This window comes from Heterodontus francisci, chromosome 6, assembly GCF_036365525.1.
Source record: "Heterodontus francisci isolate sHetFra1 chromosome 6, sHetFra1.hap1, whole genome shotgun sequence".
In the NCBI taxonomy this organism is placed as follows: domain Eukaryota; kingdom Metazoa; phylum Chordata; class Chondrichthyes; order Heterodontiformes; family Heterodontidae; genus Heterodontus; species Heterodontus francisci.
Genome location: NC_090376.1, coordinates 9,086,224 through 9,103,254, shown reverse-complemented (window position 1 = coordinate 9,103,254; position 17,031 = coordinate 9,086,224). Strand labels below are relative to the sequence as shown.

Genomic DNA, 17,031 nt, shown 5'->3' with positions numbered 1-17,031 from the left:
CATTGTTCCCTGAAGGTGGCAACGCAGGTAAATAGAGTGGTCAAGACGGCATACGGCATGCTTTCCTTCATCGGACGGGGTATTGAGTACAAGGGTTGGCAGGTCATGTTACAGTTGTATAAGACTTTGGTTCGGCCACATTTGGAATACTGCGTGCAGTTCTGGTCGCCACATTACCAAAAGGATGTAGATGCTTTGGAGAGGGTGCAGAGGAGATTCACCAGGATGTTGCCTGGTATGGAGGGCGCTAGTTATGAAGAGAGGTTGAGTAGATTAGGATTATTTTCATTAGAAAGACGGAGGTTGAGGGGGGACCTGATTGAGGTGTACAAAATCATGAGAGGTATAGACAGGGTGGATAGCAAGAAGCTTTTTCCCAGAGTGGGGGATTCAATTACTCGGGGTCACGAGTTCAAAGCGAGAGGGGAAAGGTTTAGGGGGGATATGCGTGGACAGTTCTTTACGCAGAGGGTGGTGGGTGCCTGGAACGTGTTGCCAGCGGAGGTGGTAGACGCGGGCACGATAGTGTCTTTTAAGATGTATCTGGACAGATACATGAATGGGCAGGAAGCAAAGAGATACAGACCCTTAGAAAATAGGCGACATGTTTAGATAGAGGATCTGGCTTGGAGGGTCGAAGGGCCTGTTCCTGTGCTGTAATTTTCTTTGTTCTTTGTTCCGCGACCGGTGGGCACCGCAGGGACTGGAGTGCATCGTCGACGCCGAGAATGGCATTTTAATTTGAGTTTTTGTTTATTTCTGTTTTTAATAAAGTTATTTAAAAAAATATAAGTTTGTATATAAAGGGGGCCTGAGCAATAAAGACCCCCTCGACATGAAAAATATAAAAGGGGCCTGGGGTATAAAGGACACCTTTAAAAAAAAAAAAATTTTTTTTAAACGGGGTTATATACAGAGTAAAGCTCCCTCTACACTGTCCCCCACCCCCCCAAAAAAAAAAACGGGGTTAGATACAGAGTAAAGCTCCCTCTACACTGTCCCATCAAACACTCCCAGGACTGTTTACAGTATGAGTTAAACACAGAGTTCTCCCCGGTGTCCTGGCCAGCATTCGTCTCTCAGTTAGTAGAACCAAAACCTGATGAACTGGTCTCTCAAAAGATTACAGTTGTTGAGATTAAGCTGTGTTGTTGTATTGTGCCCTCAATACAATTATCATCACACTTTAATATAATTCATTGCATGTAAAATACTGAGAGATATGACAGACCTCTATATAAATGTAAATCTGTCTCCATTCTTCTGTTTGTGACTTGCCTGGCATATCCTCGCACAGCTTGACGATCCCACCTTGTTCTCACAGGTTCTCTTGGGGTCTAGCATGCAATCAAGCCTGACTGAACTAAAAGGCAGTGCGTAGAATGGGAAGTGATGAATAAGTAAAATGGATGGAGATAGCTACATGAATAAAACATCAGGGGTGTCGGCTGGGATTGGTTGTTCTATTGGTTCCAATGGTGAGTTGCTTTGAATTTTATTCTGTGGAGAAAAATCAGAGCGGGCAACTACTTGAAGCGAGAGGTTATAATTTTCAGGAATGACTGAGCAGGGCAGCGTTCTTGCTAGAAAAGAGAAGGCGGAGAGGTGACCTGATAGAGCTCTTTAAAATTATGCAGGGGATTTTGTAGGGTGGATGTAGAGAAGATCTTTCCACTTGTGTCCAAAGCTCGGGTCCACACATATTAGATAGTCACTAATAAATCCAGTAGGGAATTCAGGAGAAATGTCTTTGCATGGAGAGTGGCTGAGAATGTGGAACGCACTACCACATGGAGTGGTTGAGGTGAATAGTTTAGATGCATTTAAGGGGAAACTGGATAAACAGACGAGGGACAAAGGAATAGGAGGATATGTTGGATAAGAGTAAGATGAAGTAGGATGGGAGGAGGCTCGCTTACAGCATAAACTCCAGCATGGACCAGATGGGCTGAATGGCCTGTTTCTGTGCTCTACATTCAATGTAATTGTCTATTACCTTTAAATAGCAACATTAGAACAAAGGAATGTTGGAACATAGGAACAGGAGTAGGCTAGATAGCAAGACATGAAAGCAGATCTTCTCACACACTAAAGCCTTGTAAAGCCAATATCTAAGGGAGTTATGCCATCTCATTTCTCAAACAGCCGAGAAGCCTGAGAACAAAGTTTATTGGAGACACTGTCCTTCAGACAGCATATTAGACCAAGACCCTCTCAGCCTGTTCCAGTGGGCCAGATATTAAGAGTCCCAAACGCTATTCGCAGGAAGTGAGGAATGAGAACTGTGAAATTCTCTTGGCGTCCTGGCCAACATTCCTCCCTTGACCAACACCTCCAAAACTCTTTCACTGGCCATTTATCTCATTACTGTTTGTGGAATCTTGCCATGCACAAAATGAAAATGGAAATCAATTCACTTCAAAGTAATTGTCTGTGAAGTGTTTTGTGGTATCTATGACGCGTTGTGAATGTTATATAATGCAAGCCTTGTTTTCTTTCAGGGAATATTTTTAGATTGTCACGAAGTGTTCCATTTCTCTCCAATCTGGTCAGTTTCTAAGAGAATGTACAAATTGTTCTTTTGACCCTAATATTTCTGATTCTGCAGATAATGCAACTTCTGTAGGTTGCCCAGCAACAGAACACACAACCAATGAGATACTGTGAGCTTGTGGTTGGAGACCTCAACAACAGCCTTATCAAAGGAATAGCACTTGTTCTGATCTTCTGGTGATTATTCGGGTTGCAGTGGCAGTTTTACTTCTCCCTCTTTCTCAACGTTTATCTTTCTCTAGCCATCTCCACCATTCCCCATTTTTCATTACTTTATATCTATCTGTGCGTCTCTGCCTTAACTCTCTCTACCTAGCTCTGCCATCCCTTCCTCTTCCTCTCTTTTGTCCCTTTTGTCTTCCTCTCTCTCTCTACCCCCTCCCTTCCACATACTCTTCCTGCTTCTCTCCCCCTCACGTTTTCTTCTTGGCCCTCTTCCTTCCTGACTGCCCCCCTTCCACCCAAGGTGGTGGAAATGTGGAGTAATCAGTTCAGCCATGAACTAACTGAATGGCGGAGCAGGCTCGAAGGGCAGAGTGGCCTACTCCTGCTCCTAATTCGTATGTTCGTATGTTCCCCCTTGCTATTTCTCTCTTTCTTCATAGTCGCCCTTCTCTTCTTACCTCTCTCTGTTAACAATGGACCTTGGCTGTTGTGGTGGATTATAACTTTTAATACTCCAGTAAAATATCGTGATTTTGTCCATTTAATTTCCATAAGGGTGAAAGTGGCTCTTGCCTCTTGTGGGTTCAAGTCCCACTCCAGAGGTTTAAGCACATAATCCAGGCTGGCACTCCAGTGCAGTACTGAGGGAGTGCTGCAGAGTTGGAGGTGCCATCTTTCAGATGAGAGGATAAACCGAGGCTCTATCTTCCCTCTCAGGTGGGCATAAAAGATCCCATTTCACTATTCAAAGAAGAGCAGGGGAGTTCTCCCTGGTGTCCTGTCTGAAATTTATCCTGAAACCAACATGACTAAAAAGCAGATTATCCGGTCATTATCACGTTGCTGTTTGTGGGATGCAAACTGGCTGCTGTATTTCCTACGTTACAACCTGATTACCTCTCAAAAGTACTTCATTGGGTGTAAAGCACTTTGGGGTGCCCTGAGGTTGTGAATGATGCTATATAAATGCAATAGCTTTCTTGTCTTTTGTTACAACCCAGGCGGGAGGAGTGCAATGTTTATTCTAGTTCCACTTCTCCATGGGTCACAACATAACACACCAACCAGCTTTCTTTAATAAACAACAAGTCTCTGCCTGTTCTCATTCATCCTTCCAATGCCATAGCGCCCAAGGCAGGAGGGCCATGAGTCATGGTCGGCCCCAACCCTGGCATTAAAGTCCCCAAGCAGGAACAGATGTTCGGTATTGCACATGCTACTAATGATATTATGGAGTTCCTTGCAGAACTGGTCTTTAACTTCAGGTGGGGAGCAGAGTGTTGGAGCATAGATGCTGAGCAGGTGTACTGGACCAGAGGCGGTGAGCAGTCGGATGGACAGTATGCGTTCCGAGCCATTTTAGGGTGGCTCTATCATGCTGAGCAAAGATTTCTGATGGCGAAGCCCACTCCATGCTGTTCAGGATCCCTACCCTGCCAGTAGAAGGTGTAGTCTTGCTCTCTTAGGGATCTGCTCGCAGGGAGGCGTGTCTGCTGAAGTGCTGCAATGTCCACATTGAGTCTACTGAGCTTGTTGTTAATGATGGCGGTCTTCTGAGAGTCGTTAATTTGTGTAAGGTATTCCGACAGGCCAGGACACATAGTTCTGACGCTCCAGTTTGCAAAACGAAGGGCTGGTACCATCTTTCCTTTTTTGGTCGTGCTGTTTGGTGCAATGTTACAGTCCACTTGTCGGGCAATGACCCTGAGCTCCAAGCGCCCATTGAAGCAGGTGGACTGTGGTGGGACAGAAACTTTCTGACCGGGGGCTGCCCGGTTTGATGCGGGCGGTAGCTGTCCAGTGAGATGCGATGACCTCTCCCACCGACAAAGGCAACCCATGGTGCCCAATCTCTATGCCAATTGAGCTGGGCTTATAACCCGTAACTGCTGCCTTCCGTGCTGTTTTGGTCGCTGTGAGGTGACTATGGAGTGACCTCTCCATGGCGCATGCCTGGGCGGAACGTATGGAGGTTGTGAGTTGCCCAAGCGTCAAAACCCCCCTCTCGGCCTTCTTAGTGGGGTCCAAAGGAGTGCAGAGCATGACGTTTGGCACCGGTATGGCTGCAGGAACTGCTGGAAACATGCCAAAGGTGACAAATGACCGGCTTCTGGGTTCGTCTCCGGATTTTCTGTTAGGGTTTACTCCCTTAGCCTTGGTCTCTCCCGAGACGCCCACGAGGCAGTGGGGTTGTTAGCTCCTATCCCTGAGCACTGCACAAAGACCAGCCAGGCGCTGTGCAAATGAATACTGACAACACCTATGCAGTTGTATTCAGCTGGCCTCCGACACCGGAAACATCAGAGGAATGTATGATGGCATTAAGAGAGCTTTTGGGCCAACCATCAAGAAGATCGCCCCCCTTCAAGTCCAAATCAGGGGAAAAGATCACTGACCAACGAAAGCAAATGGACCGCTGGGTGGAGCACTATCTAGAACTGTACTCCAGGGAAAATGTTGTCACTGAGACCGCCCTCAATGCAGCCCAGCCTCTACCAGTCATGGATGAGCTGGACGAACAGCCAACAAAATTGAAACTCAGTGATGCCATTGATTCTCTAGCCAACGGAAAAGCCCCTGGAAAGGACAGCATTACCCCTGAAATAAGTGAGTGCCAAGCCTGCTATACTCTCAGCACTCCATGAACTGCTTTGCCTGTGCTGGGACGAGGGAGCAGTACCACAGGACATGCGCGATGCCAATATCATCACCCTCTATAAGAACAAGGGTGACCGCGGTGACTGCAACAACTACGATGGAATCTCCCTGCTCAGCATAGTGGGGAAAGTCTTCACTGGAGTCGTTTTAAACAGGCTCCAGAAGCTGGCTGAGCGTGTCTACCCTGAGGCACAGTGCGGCTTTTGAGCAGAGAGATCCACCATTGACATGCTGTTCTCCCTTCGCCAGCTACAGGAGAAATGCCGCGAACAACAGATGCCCCTCTACGTTGCTTTCATAGATCTCACCAAAGCCTTTGACCTCGTCAGCAGACGTGGTCTCTTCAGACTACTAGAAAAGATCAGATGTCCACCAAAGCTACTAAGTATCATCACCTCGTTTCATGACAATATGAAAAGCACAATTCAGCATAGCGGCGCCTCATCAGACCCTTTCCTATCCTGAGTGGCGTGAAACAGGGCTGTGTTCTCACACCTACACTGTTTGGGATCTTCTTCTCCCTGCTGCTCTCACATGCGTTCAAGTCTTCAGAAGAAGGAATTTTCCTCCACACAAGATCAGAAGGCAGGTTGTTCAACCTTGCCCGTCTAAGAGCGAAGACCAAATTACGGAAAGTCCTCATCAGGGAACTCCTCTTTGCTGACGATGCTGCATTAACATCTCACACTGAAGAGTGTCTGCAGAGACTCATCGACAGGATTGCAGCTGCCTGCAACGAATTTGGCCTAAACATCAGCCTCAACAAAACGAACATCATGGGACAGGACGTCAGAAATGCTCCATCCATCAATATCGGTGACCACGCTCTGGAGGTGGTTCAAGAGTTCACCTACCTAGGCTCAATTATCACCAGCAACCTGTCTCTCGATGCAGAAATCAACAAGCGCATGGGAAAGGTTTCCTCTGCTATGTCCAGACTGGCCAAGATGGTGTGGGAAAATGGCACACTGACACGGAACACAAAAGTCCGAGTGTATCAAGCCTGTGTCCTCAGTACCTTGCTCTACGGCAGCGAGGCCTGGACAACGAATGTCAGCCAAGAGCGACGTCTCAACTCATTCCATCTTTGCTGCCTCTGGAGAATCCTTGGCATCAGGTGGCAGGACTGTATCTCCAACACAGAAGTCCTCTAGGCGGCCAACATCCCCAGCATATACACCCTACTGAGCCAGCAGTGCTTGAGATGGCTTGGCCATGTGAGCTGCATGGAAGATGGCAGGATCCCCAAGGTTGCATTGTACAGCGAGCTTGTCACTGCTTTCAGACCCACCAGCCGACCATGTCTCTGCTTTAGACGTCTGCAAATGCGACATGAAGCCCTGTGACATTGACCACAAGTGGTGGGAGTCAGTTGCCAGTGATCGCCAGAGCTGGCGGGCAGCCATAAAGGCGGGGCTAAAGAGTGGCGAGTCGAAGAGACTTAGCAGTTGGCAGGAAAAAAGACAAAAGCGCAAGGGGAGAGCCAACTGTGTAACAGCCCCGACAACCAATTTTATCTGCAGAGCCTGTGGAAGAGTCTGTCACTCTCGAATTGGCCTTTATAGCCACTCCAGGCGCTGCTTCACAAACCACTGACCACCTCCAGATGCTTACCCATTGTTTCTTGAGATAAGGAGGCCAACGAAGATTTAAGGAAGGATGTAAATGTGTTGATGGTGGTTCAGAGGAGGTTTACTAGATTGATACCTGGCATGAGTGGTTTGTCTTATGAGGAAAGGTTGGACAAACTGGGCTTGTTTTCACTGGAATTTAGAAGAGTGAGGGGAGACTTGATTGAAGTTTATAAGATCCTGACCAGTCTTGACAAGGTGGGTGTGGAGAGGATGTTTCCTCTTGTGGGTGAGTCCAGAACTAGGGGGCACTGTTTTAAAATTAGAGGTCATCCTTTTAGGACAGAGATGAGGATAATTTTTTCTCTCGGGGGTTGTGCGACTTTGGAACTCTCTGCTGCAGAAGGTGGTGGAGGCAGGGTCATAGAATATTTTTAAGGCGGAGGTAGATAGATTCTTGTTACGCAAGAGAATCAAGGGTTATCGGGGGTAGATGGGAGCGTTGAATTCAAAACACAAACAGCTCAGCCATGATCCTATTGAATGGCGGAGCAGGCTTGATGGGCCGAATGGCCTACTTCTGCTCCTAATTCGTATGTTCGTATGCTCACTGGGCTTCAATGTTTATACTTTATATGTTTGATTCAGCTGCTAATTGTCCTTCTGGAGTAACATCACAGCATTGATCACCTCACTACAGATCCGATTGATTGCTTCTCATCTCTATGACAACACCACTCGATCATTAATCCTTCCTATCCAAAGAGTTTGAAGCATTGGTGCTTACTGGAGACTGAACAGACCAAAGGGGCTTAACTTGCACAGCGATAACTGATCCCCCACCTATCATGAAGGAGAACCCCTTCATATTGCATTTACTGCTTGTGTCCCTTAAGGAATATGATCCCAGCTGTCTATTCCGTAAGATCTGGAATTTCTTCCCTAAACCTCTCCGCCTCGCCACTTCTCTCTCCTCCTTTAATCCTCATTGTTGCATTCAAATTCCTTCATGCCTGCACCCCACCCCCCCAATCTCTGTACTCTTCTACAACCCTACAACCCTCCAGGAACTCTGTGTTCCTCTTGCACACCATCTTATTTCCTTTGGCTCACCATTGGTGGCCGTGTCTTTAGCTGCCTGGGCCCTAAGCTCCGGAAAGCCCTCCCTAAACCTCTCTGCCTCTCTACCTCTTTTACCTCCTTTAAGACGCTTCTTAAAACTTACTTCTTTGACCACCTGGACCCCTGTCCTAACATAACATGTGGCTCAGTGTCAAATTTTGTCTGATAACACTCCTGTGAAGCCCCTTGGGCCGTTTTACAATATTAAAGGTGCTATTTGAACACAAGTTGTTGTTGTTGAAGCAGAGGAAGAAGCAATCCTTCACTATAGCACTATACCACATTCATGAGGAAGTCGTAGGTTTGTTCTGTTGTTGCTGGGTTGATGATGTTGTTGATCTCAGCCAAGGTATTGTTGGGTTGTTATATTAAGTCTCAGTGCTTCGTTTCCTGTTGTCACACCCGTTAACACCCTGTCTGTAATCAAGTGCATTTCGCTGTACAAACAATTTGTAATCTCCTTATTTCAAGCTGGGAAATCATGTTTTAAGTAAGAGGTTTACTCAAAGTCCCCAGCCACACTGAGATCTTCCTCTGCATTAGCACCATTCTCTCCCTGCCCAAACCATTTCTCAGACAAGTCTTCTGTCACTGCCAACCACCCCTGCCCCCACCCCCCCTCCACACCCCCACCTCCACACCCCCGTGCTTTAACAGGGTGTTCCTGGGAGAGTTTCCCAGCACAAGAGCTGAATGGTCTCCTTTTGTGCTGCACGATTCTACGAACTTATGCCAAGTGATTGTTCTAGTAACTGGGAGATGTTGAATTGTTTTGGACTGACTGCATTGAGAGACAATGAGCGTTCCTTTCAGCAGGCATAGGGTGGCGCAGTGGTTAGCACCGCAGCCTCACAGCTCCAGCGACCCGGGTTCGATTCTGGGTACTGCCTGTGTGGAGTTTGCAATTTCTCCCTGTGACCGCGTGGGTTTCCTCTGGGTGCTCCGGTTTCCTCCCACATGCCAAAGACTTGCAGGTTGATAGGTAAATTGGCCATTATAAATTGCCCCTAGTGTAGGTAGGTGGTAGAGGAATTGAGGTAAGGTGGGGATGTGGTAGTAATATGGGATTAGTGTAGGATTAGTATAAATGGGCGGTTGATGGTCGGCACAGCCTCCATGGGGCCTGTTTCAGTTCTGTATCTCTAAATAAAATAAATAAATAAAGGGATTTTTAAAATCTGAATAACATAAGGGGCTTTAGAGGGCTTAACACATTCTGATCTGATTACTTTCCTGAATGTAATACTGACTGGTTGTGTTGTTAGGTGGGGCTGCTCTCGTCCAACATAATACAAGATTAAAAAAAAGAAAACTTTTCATTTATATAGCAGCTTTCACAACTTCAGGACACCTCGAAACACTTTACAGCCAATGAAGTACTTTTGAAGTGTAATCACTGTTGCAGTGTAGGAAACACAATTTGTACACAAGATCCCACAAAGGGCAATGTGACAATGAGCAAATAATTAGTTCTTATTGATGCTGTTTGAGGGATAAATATTGGACAGCCCGGATAGCGAGGAGAACGCCCCTGCTTTTTGTTGAAAAGGTGGCTGTGGGATGATTTATGTTCACTGAGAGGGCAGAGGGGGAGGCATCAGTTTTAAGTTTCATCTGAAAGACAGCACCTCCAACAGTGCAGCACTCCCCCAGTACCGCACTGGGCTGTCAGCCTAGGATAGACGCAACATAGAGCATCCTGTGGATACTTGATTATTACTCGTCCTACTGTCTGTGCTGCCTCTTATCAGTAATTAAGAAGCAGAGGGACCAGAAGGTTGCAGTTTTGGAGGCAGTGAGAGAGGAGCAGTGATTAAGTTGCTCTATTTGAGTGGCTCTCCTCACATTCTGTCACTATTCAGCTCTTCAATTAAGTTAGTCCCAACCTGACAGCATATGTGCGACGTGATAGCAGACCAGTGTTTTCTGTTACTTCATTCCGAGGTACAGAAAGTGAGAGACAGAGACAGACAGAGAAACACAATAGAAAGAAAAGCAGAAAGTAAGAGAAAGACACAGAGTGAGACACAGAAAAAGAGCAAGAGAGAACACATTGAAAGTGTTCGCAATTTGCTTTTATTGGTAAATAACTGCAAGCAAAGGTCACAAAGCACGTCACAATCGGGAGTTTTACACTTACATTAATTGATCATTCCCATTGCCACAACATGAATGAAATAGCACCAAGTGTGGTGTTCCCAACACAATCAATGGAAAATTATTGGTGTGTCTGCAACAGGGTCTGGGCCATGTGACATCGAGGAGAATCTTCCCATCATATTGGAAACCATCAGGAGGAGCTTACAGTGCTTTTGCTCATTGCCGTGGTTACAGGGAGTTTTACTGAAGTAGAGAGGCAGGTGATAAAGTGTGCATGTGCACACGTGCTTACATGTTCACATTGGTGTACGTATGTTCAGTGCAGATATTTGTGTGCATGTCATATGTGCGTCTCACACACGCAGGCTTGTACATGGATAAGCGTGCATGTGTGTGTGTGAACATCTAACACAACCTATGAGGATGATATAAACCGGAGAATGTGCACCGTCTCCAGACAATGGTCAGTAAGGTCTCTTATGGGGACCAGGCAGAGGCAATATAGGAGTGAGATGGAAACTAGGACAGTATGAGATCAGGGCCAGAATGAATTTCTGTTAGGAAAAAATACCTGACGACATTCCCATCTCTCGTTTGTTGGTCCCTGTCCATTTTACTGCCATTGGCTGACCAGGCAGACAAATGGACCTTTGTGTTTGTTAGGCTGTGATAAGGATGGGAGGAGGGGGAATCTAGGGATTTGAATGAGGGCAGTTTTTCCATTATAATACCTGTGACAAACTGTAACTAGAGGCTCAACTGTGAAGTGATTAATCTTTAGAATGTGGTATGTAGGAAGTAGAGAATAATGACAGGGCTGAGTTACAGGCTGGAATCTAATTGAATGATTCAGGTGGTTTATATAAAGAATAACAGCTAACCAGGACTGAGTTACATGATGGAATCTAACTGAGAGGTTCAGATGGTTTATGTGTAGAATCTAAATGATCAGTTCTGATGACCCTGCACACTATAGGAACGGGAGTTCAAGTAGTTTATAGCTGGACCCATGAGAAGAGATTAATACCTTGAAACCACTTCTTGGAAATTTGATGTTATCTTGTAAGATTGATTGCCAATTATTGCTGCTGCATTTATTCCCACAGTGGCAGGGATTGGTGATGCTAGTTACGAATCCATTGGTGCCATTGATAATGTCGGTGCACTGTTTCCAGATACATCAATACAGGATTCAGAGATACATAAGCTGTGCTCAGTTACTGGGCTATTGAGAGGGCTGTTGGGGATCCTGTAAGTTGTACATAGCAAGCAGGTGAACGGATTATCGTGGTGAATCAGCCCCTGTAGTTCTGAAGGGCTGCTGAACTGACTGAGGCATGGCCTATGATCTGTGTATGCCTTAGCAGTGCACTGTCTGATGAGGAAGAGTCTGATCGGTCTCCAGTGGTCCCAGTTACAAAAGTGTGGTAACATCACTCTTTAGCCTCAGCTAGTTTGTTGTTGATCTCCTCGCTCTTTGCTCCTTCTTCAGGCTTGGGGGCAGGGACACTGTCCGCCATCTTTTTCTTCACTGCCCGTCCCGACGTGACTTGTTTCTCTTTGGCCTTTTTGGGCGCTTTATGGCTTGGTGGTTTTTTTGGTTTCGTACTCTGGCTGCTTGGCTTATCTGGCTGAAGAGAAGAAATGAGGTGGGGTGGGGGTGGAGGGGGGTTTGTTGGTGGTGGAGGGTGGAAAGGAAAAGATCGATTTACTCACATATGCCACATACATCTGAAGGTAGAATCATTCAGCACCTAAGGAGGCCATTCGGCCCATCGTGTCTGTGCCATCTCTTTGAAAGAGCTATCCAATTAGTTCCACCACTCCTTGCACTACCCCCCCGCCCCCCACCCCCCCCCCCCCCATGGCCCTGCAAATATTTCCGTTTAATTATTTATCCTTGTATATTTAAAGTATTTAAAAATACCACATAATTCCCTTTTGAAAGTTACTGTTGAATCTGCTTCCACCGTCCTTTCAGGCAACGTGTTCCAGATCACAACAGCTCACTGCATAAAAATGATTTCTTTCCATCTCCCCTCTGGTTCTTTTGCCAGTTATCTGACGTCAGTGACCTGTGGTTAGCAGCTGCCAGTGATGGTGGCGTAGAGGTAATGTCACTGAACTAGTAATTCAGAGGCCCAGGTCCATGCCCTGGGGGCATGTGTTTAAATCCTAACATGGCAGCTGGTGGAATTTAAATTCCATTAATTAATAAAAATCTGGAATTGAAAGTTAGCTTTAAGGCACCATTACCGAGACTATCATCAATTGTCATACAAACCCATTTGGTTCACGAATGGAATCTGCCGTCTCTTACCTGGTCTGGCCTACACGTGACTCCAGACCCACAGCAATGTGGTCGATTCTTAACTGCCCTCTGAAATGGCCTAGCAAGCCACTTAGTTGTCCAGGACAATTAGGGATGGGCAACAAATGCTGGCCTTGTCAGTGACACCCACATCCCATTAACGAAATAAAAAAAACCTATGTACGCTATTAAAAATCTTCATAATTTTGTACACATTTATTAAATCGCCCGTTAACCTTCTCTGCTCGAAGGAGAACAACTTCTTCAGGCTTTCCAAAAGTTAGAGATAGCATTTCTCTTCTTACAGTATTGTGAGAGAGAATATTCATGCGTTCCGGTGCGCTTGTGAATGTATGTGGACATGGGCGGAATTTAATCCCGCTTTTGGGAACTGACTGGGAGGTGGGGGGTTCCAGCCATAGAATCGGGAGGGAAGGCAAGGGGGTGTGGAGTATCCGTCGCCTTCCCTACTCCTCCCGATTCAGTCAGTGGCCGGGAAGGTTGAGGATGGTCTTCCTGTCCGGAGGTCAATTGAAGCCCTTAAGTGGCAAGTTAATGGCTACTTAAAGGCCTCATCCTATTGCTGCTATGTGGGGAGATTGCCCAGTCAAAGCAAGTGGCTTCCTTGCGGGCTTGGGTTGGGGAGCCCCTCCTGATTGGGTACTCTGTGGCCCACGGAGAGCCCCTGGTGGCAAGGGCCACCTTTGTTCCCTCAACAAAGGCCCAACCAATCCTCACTGGGGCCTGCCTGACTGGCCCCGGTAAGCCCCACAAACCTACCTTCATTCTGGGGCCTCCTCCATGCTGGTTGATCCTGGCCGGCTGCAGTCCCAGCAGTGGTCACCGCTCCTGGTGGCACTGCTGGGGCTGAAGAACTGCCGACCATTCAATTGGCTGGCAGCCCCTGAAGGTAGGACCTCAGCCCTTAAAGGGACAGAAGCCCCAAAGCCAGGCAGTTAACTGCCTGATGGCAACGCTATCATGCCGGAGCTTCCAAAAATGGCCGCAGCGGCATTGCCCCAGCTTTCTAGCCGGTGGATGGGGCCACCACTATGGTCGTTAAATTCAGCCCTATATGTGTGTTGCAGTACAACAATAACCTGCCTTTACATTGCACCTTTTTAAAGTAGAGAAAACATGTTCAGGTGCTCCAACGAGGCATTAGGAGCACAGACAGTGAGCTGAAGAAAGGTAGGGGTGAATAAATGCTTAGTCAATGAGATGGCTTTTTAGATGTTAAAAGGGGAGAGAGGCGAAGGGATTTATACAGGAACAGGAGGAGGCGATTCAGCCCCTTGAACCTGTTCCACCATTCAATTAGATCATAACAGATCCGTATCTCAACTCCATTTACCTGCCTTTGATCCATTTCCCTTGGTACCCTTACATTATAAAAGTCTTTTGATCTCATTTTTGAAAGCTCCAATTGTTCCCCTGCATCCACTGCCTTTTGGGGGAGAGAGTTCCAGATTTCTACCACCCTTTGTGTGAAAAAGTGCTCCCTAATTTCACTTCTGAATAGCCTGGCTCTAATATCAAGATTACAACTTCTTGTTCTGGACTCACTGACCAGAGTTTGTCTATATCTACCCTTTCGAATTCCTTTATCATTTTAAACACCTCAATTAGATCACCCTTGAACCATCTAAACTCAAGGGAATACAAACCTAGTCTATGCAACCTATCCTCATAATTAAACCCTCTAAGCTCAAGTATCATTCTCTCGAATATGCACTGCGCTCCCGCCAAGACAAATCTTTCCTTCCTGAGGTGCAGATGGAGAATTAAACTCAAATTGAGAAAATATCCCTCTGAATTAAAATATTGACTGATTTATGATGACGTTCCTTGATGTTGCCTTGACGACCCTTCCACATTCTAGTAACAGTATTGGAAGAGTAAGGTGAGGCTGTGGGATCTCTGTCTTACCTTGGCATGTTCCTTGTAGGCTTCGCTGTAGAGGCTGCGCATTTTCCTGCGCTCAGACACCTTGCTGTCCGCTGTCCCCGGTCTGATGATTTCTGCCCGCTTGCTGAACTGACCCCTGAAGGTGGTGTTGTAACTGGTTTCATGGGCAACCTTGGTCTCTGGTGGGTGGTACAGCTGCTTTGCTTTGACAATCTTCGTCGGCTTGATGTCTGCTGTCCAGGGCCTGAACTCGTTCCTGTGGGAGCATACAAATATGCACCTGTAACTGTTGAAATTACTGAAAGGAGGACTTCTTGAAAGACCGCTGGCAAAGACATCATCCCAAGAGGAAGATTTGCATTTAGGTAGTGCCTTTTACCATCTCAGGTTAACCTCAAGTACCTTACAATCAATGAAGTACCTCTGAAGTGCAGTCACTGTTGTAAAGCAGGAAACGCAGCAGCCAATTTGCACACAGCAAGCTCCCACAAACAGCAATGTGACGATGTCCAGATAATCTGCCTATTTGGCAACATTGGTTGAGAGATAAATATTGGCCAGGCCACCCAGGCTTTTTGAAATAGTGGCCATGGGATGTTTTACATCCACCTGAGACGGCAGATGGTTTAAATGCTTCCGACGGTGCAGCACTCCCTTAATATTGCATTGAATGTGTCAGCCTCGATTATGCTCTCGAGTCCCTGGAGTCAGACCTGATGCCATAACTTTCTGCTTCAGAGGCAAGAGTCTTACCCATTGAGTCAAGGCTGACCCCCTCTGCAATACCATTGTGTTGTAGCACATGAAGAAATAACGGAATGTGAACAGGCCATTGACCCATCCAGCCTATTATGTCCACAGCTTAATATTTAGGGTGGATTTTCAATGAAGTGTTAACCTCTGGCCTTGTGGGACCTCTACTCTATGTACGTAGCATGGCTGTTCCCACCTGAATCTTTCGATTTGTTTTACAAGGTAATTCATATCAACCTACAAGAACAGGTCAGAGGCTTGGAATCCTGCAGTGAGTAACTCACCTCCTGACTCCCCAAAGCCTGTCCACTATCTACAAGGCACAAGTCAGGAATGTCATGGAATACTCTCCACTTGCCTGGATGGGTGCAGCTCCAACAGCACTCAAGAAGCTCAACACCATCCAGGACAAAGCAGCCCGCTTTACTGGCATCCCATCTCCAAACATTCACTCCCTCCACCACCGACGCACAGTTGCAGCAGTGTGTACCATGTACAAGATGCACTGCAGCAACTCACCATGGCTCCTTAGACAGCACCTTCCAAACCCACGACCTCTACCAACTAGAAGGACAAGGGCAGCAAATACATGGGAACACCACCACCTGCAAGTTCCCCTCCAAGTCACACACCATCCTGTCTTGGAACTATATCGCCGTTCCTTCACTGTCGCTGGGTCAAAATCCTGGAACTCCCTTCCTAACAGCACTGTGGGTGTACCTACACCACATGAACTGCAGTGGTTCAAGAAGGCAGCTCATCACCACCTTCTCAAGGGCAATTATAGATGGGCAATAAATGCTGGCCTGGCAAGTGATGCCCACATCCAATGAATGAATTTAAAAAAAACCTCCAGCCCATGCACACAGTGGGCTACACTTGAGAACTCACATGCAGGGAGCTTGTGTATCGTAAACTGCTGCAGCTCTTTAAGGGGATACCACAAAGCTTTGCCTGTCACATTTACTGCTGCCCATGCAAAGCACTGAAGCAGCCTTACGTTGCTTTCTATGCGTACCCATATTCCAACATACATTCAAGCTGCAAGTTATAACCAGAACCCTCATCCACCAATGCCTCAACTTTAAAACCTTCATCCACGTTTTCCGATCACTCCATGGCCTCGCCCTCCCCCACCACCCCCTATCTCTGTAACCTCCTCCAGCTATACAACCCTCTGAGATCTCTGTGCTCCTTCACTTCTGGCCTCTTGTCCATCCCTAATTTGAACTGTTGCATCATTAGCTGCCGTGCCTTCAGTTGTCTTGGCCCTAACCTCTGGAATTCCCTCCCTAGGCCTCTCCGCCTCTCTTTCCTCCTTCAAGTCACTCCTTAAGACCTACCACTTTAACCAAGCTTTTGGTCATTAGAATTAGAATTAGAATATTACAGCGCAGTACAGGCCCTTCGGCCCTCGATGTTGCGCCGATCATCTGACCTACACTATTCCATTTACATCCATATGTCTATCCAATGACCACTTAAATGCCCTTAAAGTTGGCGAGTCTACTACTGTTGCAGGCAGGGCGTTCCACGCCCCGACTACTCTCTGCGTAAAGAAACTACCTCTGACATCTGTCCTATATCTTTCACCCCTCAACTTAAAGCTATGTCCCCTCGTGTTTGCCATCCTCATCCGAGGAAAAAGACTCTCACTATCCACCCTATCTAACCCTCTGATTATCTTGTATGTCTCTATTAAGTCACCTCTCCTCCTCCTTCTCTCTAACGAAAACAACCCCAAGTCCCTCAGCCTTTCCTCGTAAGACCTTCCTTCCATACCAGGCAACATCCTAGTAAATCTCCTCTGCACCCTTTCCAAAGCTTCGACATCCTTCCTGTAATGCGGTGACCAGAACTGCACGCAATACTCCAGGTGCGGCCTCACCA

The 17,031-nt window shown here is 46.8% G+C and overlaps 1 protein-coding gene across 1 annotated transcript in view; it reads right to left on the bottom strand.

Moving 5' to 3' along the window:
• Positions 1 to 11,602: 11,602 nt before the first annotated feature.
• map6a (microtubule-associated protein 6a) overlaps positions 11,603 to 17,031 on the bottom strand; it is a 43,432-nt gene continuing 38,003 nt past the window's right edge. The window contains exons 5-6 of the mRNA XM_068034399.1: positions 14,410 to 14,644; positions 11,603 to 11,800 (exon numbers count right to left, since the gene is read on the bottom strand). Of these exons, the coding sequence (XP_067890500.1) occupies positions 11,603 to 11,800; positions 14,410 to 14,644 (433 nt within the window). The remainder of the gene's footprint in view (positions 11,801 to 14,409; positions 14,645 to 17,031) is intronic.